The sequence below is a fragment of the Crocodylus porosus genome, unplaced genomic scaffold (assembly GCF_001723895.1).
Source record: "Crocodylus porosus isolate Cpor-Errol unplaced genomic scaffold, CroPor_comp1, whole genome shotgun sequence".
In the NCBI taxonomy this organism is placed as follows: Eukaryota; Metazoa; Chordata; order Crocodylia; family Crocodylidae; genus Crocodylus; species Crocodylus porosus.
The window spans coordinates 45,350,016-45,357,760 of NW_017728948.1; the positions used below are offsets into that span (position 1 = coordinate 45,350,016).

At 40.8% G+C, this 7,745-nt stretch overlaps 1 protein-coding gene across 1 annotated transcript in view; it reads right to left on the bottom strand.

Annotated features, from left to right (window-relative positions):
- Positions 1-7,745, bottom strand: part of PDS5A (PDS5 cohesin associated factor A) — a 125,116-nt gene that overhangs the window by 3,283 nt on the left and 114,088 nt on the right. Inside the window, exons 27-28 of the mRNA XM_019552581.1 lie at positions 5,296-5,441; positions 3,776-3,881 (exon numbers count right to left, since the gene is read on the bottom strand). Coding sequence (XP_019408126.1) covers positions 3,776-3,881; positions 5,296-5,441 — 252 coding nt within the window. The remainder of the gene's footprint in view (positions 1-3,775; positions 3,882-5,295; positions 5,442-7,745) is intronic.

Sequence of the window (7,745 nt, forward strand, 5' to 3'; positions counted from 1 at the left end):
AGGGGAAGGGGAAGGGTGCACACAGACACGGATACACAGTTGCAGCAGCCCAGCAGCATGTAGAATACTGCCCATCACAGCAAGTAAGTCTGTCATGGGGAAGAGGGATGGGAGGGCAGACCAACGCCCCCCTGGTGAGGGAGAGAGTGGGGCAAAGGCAGGGCCAGGGGTGAATGGGGCCCCCAGGGCCATGGGATGCCTGGAGCCAGGGTGGCTCATCCATGGGAATGAGGAGGCTCCCACCACTTCATGCACCCCGGCAGAGGCCTGGGGGGTATATGCCCCTTGGATGTGTGTGCAGGTGGGCTTATCTGCTAGAGGGGGAGGTGCACGCACACGTGCAAGTGCACATAGGCCCAACCCCCCCAAATAATATTTTCTTCCTCCACCTATTGGCACACCCTAGTTAAAGTCCTCTGCCTTAGTTGTAGCCAATACCCAATGACTCAGGAGAGGCTTAAAAAGTTCCTGACATATAGCAGAGAGAAAAGGGGGAACAACTAGCAAAGCCCAGAAGCATGAGAAATACCCACGGTACAAAACAGGCATAGTTGCACTTAGATCACCCCCATCCAACCTCTTCTTGAACACCTCTAGAGATGGAAAGTCCACAATTCCCCTAGGCAGTCTATTCCACTACCTCACTATTCTCACAGTGAAGACATTTTACCAGATATCCAATCTAAATTTACTTTGTTGCAACTTCAAGCCATTGGTTCACATCCTCCTTTCTGCAGCAAGAGAGAAAAGCAGCAGCAGCTGGAGCATGCAGACACTAAGCTGTCAGGTAACCCCACCATTGTCACTGGGGCTCTCTGGTAGTCAGCAGCTATTCCTACACCTACCCTGCTCTGCCCAGGTAGTGGAAGTAGATCTCTACATCTCTGTCTGGCCAGAGAGGGTCTGGGACACCTGCACTCACTTCCTCACAGCCACGCATGGCTGCCACACCAATGAGGAGCTGGGCCTTTCTTCCCTACACCAGGAATCAAAGGGGGATGCAACTGCATTACCAGACACCCCTGAATGGATCTGATCACTACGTAACTGATAATATACTGTTTTGCATCTCCTTGTTCATGTAGTACAAGTAATTATTAATTACTCTATGCCTGAGATAAAAGGACGTAATTACAGAGCAGGTACCAGAACTTAAAATGTTATCAAAAATAAGAAAGAATTTCATAGTCAAGTTCATAATTCTGACATCTTTTCCTTACTTTGCTGGAAGTAATTTAGAATTCTTATAATGATTCTGTAAACCTCTGCCAAAACAAGTGATGTGGCTGTACATGCTAATTCATCTGAATAGGTCACAAATACATTACACAGATATGATTAGAGGGAAGTCTGTTGTTCATCAGTAGTATCTCTCCAACTCCTTCAAGAAATGGCATTATTAAAAAGCTATACTATCCTACTGCTGCTTTGAGAAAACAGACTTGAGTCAATCTAAAACAGGGGTGGCCAATTATTTGGGCTGGAGGGCCACTTAAGCAGTGGTCTGCCCCCATGCATGAGCTGGGTGGAGGCAAACAGAATCCCGTGGCAAGCTGGATTTGACCCACAGGCCATATTTTGCCCACTCCTGATCTAAAATCAGCCTCAAGTATTTTTGAACTAGACCAAATCTGGCCGTTTGCTTTGCTGATGTTACTTTTATATTAATTTGGAATCTCAAATTCTTTATCAATCTGTTAGTATTTTATTGGATTTTATCATGCTATGGTAAATGAAATATTTTCCAGGTATTACTCTGATACACTGAAACAGTATTTCCCCATTAGCACCCCCCACCCTTCAAAAGGTTGAACTATTTTTCAACTTTTTGTTTAGCTATATCAAACATTTTAAAGGAATCTATTGACACAGCACCAGCACAACTCCCTATTTTAAACATCTATTAAAACCATTCACTAAGTCATGTGTTGTTTGAAACTAGCATACTCTTGCTAGATATCCTATAATAATTTTAAAATGATTAAGCAAACTATATAGTAAAATGATCTTTCTAATTTTTTCTATTTCTTTCAAACAGATTTAAGGATTTAAAATTGATATTAATTGAAAAGATCTACCTAAATCCCCTATAGCTTCAAGAATCTCAACTAAAGGCATTTTAAAGAGCAAGAATACCATTTTTTGAAACTGTCATTTTCTAAAATGCCTCATCTAATTCTCTCAAATTTTTCAGAAAAATTCTACTCTGGGAAAAACTCTCACCTGTGAAATTTCAGAAATTACACTTTGTAGAGTCTTAGTCTGAGGTGGTACAGGACTGGGTATCACAGCTAGTCTTAAAGAGGTCTAGGTAAAGAAAATTAGCAGTAGAAGAACAGTGCCACCACTCCCCTACTGACAAGTTTCCAGACCCATGGGGGCCCCTGCAAGCTGTATGACACAGCACTAGCATCCAGATCTGACCTGTGGGCCAGGGGCTGAGTGCTCCTGGTTGAAATCATATTTTGTGTGGCTCTCCAAGCGAGAGGAACATAAATGTAATGGTGAAAGGAACACTTTGTACTACTTAGCTTGTGATATTCTGCCTACCTCCCTCCCTTCACAAGACATTGGCTTTAGCCAAGGATACAGGTCAGCCTTCACTTTAAACAACACTAAGGTTGTGAAACAAACTGAAAAACACAGGAAATGTAGTTTTTCTTCCATCTAGAATAATAGAAAATTAGGGTTGGAAGGGATCTCAGGAGGTCATCTAGTTCAGTGGTTCTCAAACTTTTTTGTACCAGGACCCATTTGTAAATATTGATGGCCAGTCTTGACTCAAGTGTCCCTCATTCCTGACCCGCTGCCTCCCACCCCCAGGTCCCAGCCTCCCAGTGTGTGGGGCAGGGGATAGGTGTGCAAGGCCCCCCTGCTCCACATGCCCCAGGTGTGTGTGGGGCATCATGGGCTCCAAGCAACCACAAGCAGCCCCTTGCAAGCTGGAACCCTTGAGATCCTGCAAGGGAAAACCCAGTTTCCTATGTTTTTCTCCTTTAAAGGATAATCCATTTTTAAAGTTTGTTCGTGACTCACTCATATATTCTTGCGACCCACTTTTGAGTAGTGACCCATAGGTTGAGAAACACTGATCTAGTCCAACCCCCTGGGTCAAGACAGAACCACCCCCAACTAGATCATCCCAGCCAAAGCTTTGTCTAGCTGGGTCTTAAAAACCTCCAAGGGTGGAGATTCCACCGCCTTTCTGGGTAACCTGTTCTAGTGTTTTACTACCCTTCTAGTGAGAAAATTCTTCCTAATATTTAACTTAAACTTCCCTTGCTGCAACTTGAGACCATTGCTCCTTGTCCCGTCATCTGCCACCACTGGGAACAATCTAGCTCCATCCTTTCAAACCTCCTTCAGGTATTTGAAGGCTTCCATTAAATCCCCTCTCAGGCTTCTCTTCTCTAGACTAAATAAGCCCAGTTCCCTCAGTCTTTTCTCGTAAGTCATGTCCCCAGCCCCCTCACTATTTTTGTTGCCCTCCACTGGACCCTCTCCAACTTAGTATTTTATAACATAAGGAGTAACTCTCTCAAGTAGTCCATACTGCTTTTGAACACACGGTATATATTCTTTTGTTTGATAAAGATCCTTAGCACTTCTGATAATAAGGTGTTTTTACAAAGAAAATGAGATGACTGAATAAAATGTGATGAGGACTTACTAGTTCCCTTAAAGAACAGCTAGGAAACACTGGAATATACTATATAAATACATGCATCAGATTAACTACAAAGGTAAGATTCACTTAAAAAAACATGAAATTTACCTTGTTCTTTACAGTTTCGGTCTTTGCTGGCGTGACCGAAATAATCCGCACTGGGTTTTCATCATTTTCACTGACCCCGGTTTCTGATATGTCTGAACTCTGTTCTCTGTTAGAAGAATTAAAGAAATATGTGTAACTAGTTTTTTCTTTATGATAAACGTAACAGAAAGGATGTAGCCTAAAGCAAGAAAATGTATCTATGTTCATTTTCCTAGCTCTTTTCTCAAAATGGTTCAGCTGTGTAAGTGTCGACTTGAAGTTCAGTATCAGTAACAGAAGATAGCAACAAATCTATTGACCAGGACCACTAACTCACAGATTACTGGTTACAAAAGGATTAAGTCCCACAAATCCTCCAGTAAAAACATTCAGAATCAATATTGTGAATTCCAGGACCAGGCAACATTCTAAACAGATACAGAAGAAAACTTAATGAGCCAAAAGCCTGTACTCAATTTTTTTCCTTTAACCCGTTATCATCTCAAGTTCATTCACTCAAAAACTAAATCTCAACTGTAAAATTCTGAAGCACAGGTGCTTTCTAGTTTAGAAAATGAAGCCTCCTTCTGTTCAACAACATAGACAGCATTTAAATTTTAGTCCTGTATCACAGTCCTTTTAAATTTACTTAATCTGCTATTAGTTATTTCTGTTTTAATGAGGCAGAATTATATTTAAAAATAATGATATCATTTTATTCTTGGAGCAATAAAATTAATCCCGTCCTACATACCAGAAACATTTGGTTGCAAAGTTTAACTGCCTAAAAGCATTTTTGTTAATGGTTAACGTGTGTAATAAATATGGATGCTGACAGACATAATTAAAAGAACCCAAACACTGTGCTTTACTGCAAGAGGCAGCATATTAGTTCAACCCAGCTCCACAGCATCTGTATAGATTGGGCACTTCAGTGGGGCTTATTGGTCTCTTTTATCTAACAGCTGATTCATTCAACTATTAGACAAAAGCGCTGAAAAAGTTCTGCTGAAGTGTCCAATCTCTACAGATGTCAAACTAGCACAATGCCTTTCCTGGGCATGTGCTGGGCTTGGTGGGGAGGTAGTCCAAGGCAAACCTTTTGTTTTTTTTTAACATCTGTAAACAGCCTATTTTTTCATTTATAAAGTCCTTGATTCCAAGGTCAGAGACCTAGTAGAAGATTCTAAATAGATAAATGAGGTGCCGTTGTGTTTAGTGTAGGCATGCAGTGCAGTTCCACTTGGCTAAAGGGGTGGTGCTACTGGGGTGAACAGAATAAAAGCATCACACGCTAACTGCTTTATTATTAATAATGTAATTGTAATATGTATAATATTAATGAGATATACATATATATGTACATATACATACACACACATATAGATATAGCCGTTAGTTTTCCTTTATCAATAAACAACTTTATTACTAAAATATGATGTTCTGATTGTTTAAATCCAGCAATACTTTAAAAAACAAACAAAAACCCCCAAACCAAAACATCCCAATATTTTGAACCCATGTAAAAATCTCCCACATACCTTGATCTGTTACCTGCAGGAGAGCTCAGCTCTGAATTTACACTAATGTTGCTTCCAGTCTCTGATCCTGTGCTTCTAATATAAGGTCTCCTTCCAGTTGCAGATAATGGCTTGTTTACTGCACCTAATACCCCTGTTGGTTTTGGCTGAAATGCACAAAGGCTTTAGTTTTATTAAAGGAATAAAAGCAGGAGTTTTAAATGCACACTCCTTCCCCTACTTTTTAAATATTTCCTGTAGTACAGTGAGGATTAATTTTACTCCCTATAGCAAGTGACTCCTTCAACCTCAGTTACAAGACCTGCCTTAACTAGTAAATGTGATGGGCAAAACCCCACAAAGTACATTTAATTGTCTATAACTGCCATGTCTCCTCCTAGTTGATTTTTGTTACTTTTAAGGACTTTCACACAGGCATAAAAAAGGAAACAATGGTTATCACACTGTATTGATATCTGATCAATGGGGGAAGATGTTGTTTATTAAAAAAAAACAAGTATTGAGATTAATGGGGGATAGTACAGTAAAATTTTGGGTTCAGTGATACTTAAGAAGTCAAGCCAGATGAATAACAGTGGTCCTTTTTGTAATTAAAATGTATGAATTCCTGACCCAAGTTAAATGCTGTACAAATTACCTTTTTTTCCAAATGTGTATTATTCGTGGTTCCCTTTCCTTTATACTTTCCTACCATCCCTCCTTTTCAAATGCTGTTTAAACACTTTTTATTTAACTGTGAAGATCATGAAAATCTAATAATTTAGTAGTGTCACACTACATTTGTGAATTTACTTCTTGTAAAATGAAAAGCTATAAAACAACATAGTTCACATATTTCTAAATTAAACTTAATTTTCGTTTGCTAATTTTTGCATTGCGTTGCATGTAACTATGCATTACTGCATACCATATTTACCCAAAGCTAAGACACCTCCTTCTCCCCCATCAGTACGAGGGAAGGGGAAAGCCCCTTGTCTTAGCCTTATGTATGAAGTGGGGGGCAGGAGGCTGCCATGGCTCTGACTCTGGCCCTGAGCCTGGGTTGGGGCCAGAGTCAGAGCCACAGCAGCCTCTTGCCCCACTCTCTGCACTTCTGCCCCCCACTTCTCCCCGTTAACTGTCAGGTGCAGCTCAGCTCAGGCTGGATTCCCTCTTGGGCATGGAGTACATAGAGACTCTTTGTCGCCTGCCTGGCCAGTCAGCAGCGGTGGCACTGCTAGTGCACGGCCTTTGCTTAGCCAATCAGCAGTACTGGCACTGCTGCGTGGCCAGCAAAGGTTATGTTTCCACCTGTTGTGCTCTGGGAGGAAACAAAGGTTGACCAGTTACTGACAGTAAGTGGGGGGATTAGGGGTTGAAGGAAACATGCAGAAACTGGGGAGCGGAGGGAAGAGGCAGAAATTGTGGGGAATGGGAAAGGAGGTTGTGGGGAGCTGCAGGTAGAGGAGGTTGCTGCTGGGTGGGGGGGCAGAAAGGCTGCAGGGAGAAGTGAGGGGGGAGAATGCAAGGGGGCCATTTGATCTCCCCAACCACTGCTTTCCCTGCTGTAGCAGTGGTGGGGAGGGGCAAATTCCAGACAACCCTCTGATAATTAGATTCTATACTTGGAAAACCATAACAAATTTATTATATACAGGGTATTTATTAAGTCCTTGTGCAACTTTAAACTTTAATAACTTTGGATATACATGGTAGAAGCAAACTGTAAAGAGTGATTGAAAGTATTAATTCATTACGTTTTTTAGTACAGTGTAAGCATATTATTTTTTCATTTTATTTAAATTTACTTCATGAAATCACTCAGCAGCAACCGGAAAATGTTTTCTACGAGTGGGAAAATTGGATTGAACGATATTTCATGAAAGATGGCGGTTATGTTGACGTCTAGACGTTTGAGCTGTATTGTGTTAAATCTTAATGAATTATGCTTTCAATTGCCATTTACAGTTTACTTCTATCATGTGTACATCTAAAGTTATTAAAGTTGCACAAGGACTTTATAAATACCTCGTATTTTCCATATACAGAATCAAATTATTGGACAGGTCATCTTAAATTCAGGGTTGACTTAGATTCAAGTAATTATCATAAATATTGATATTTTAAGTCATGGAAAAGTATACTACAGTACTTTTAATGGTGAAAGAATGTAACCCTGCTGAATTCCTAAGCCTACATTTATACCTTAATGGACAGTCATTCATTTCTACCATTAACAATTTACCTGAAATTCTTATCATTAGAAAAATAGCTCAAGGAGCTGAAGTATACATGTATTCCAGGTCCCTGGCTGAAGTCTGCTCTCTAGGCCACCCCTTAGGTGGGTAATTATTTTGGCTGGAGGGCCACTTTAGGAACTTGGGTGAGCTATTGTAGGCTGGGTGGGGGGTGTAATTGATACTATCCGGCATGTTCCCATCTGCCCCATATCCACTGCTGGGGATCTCCAT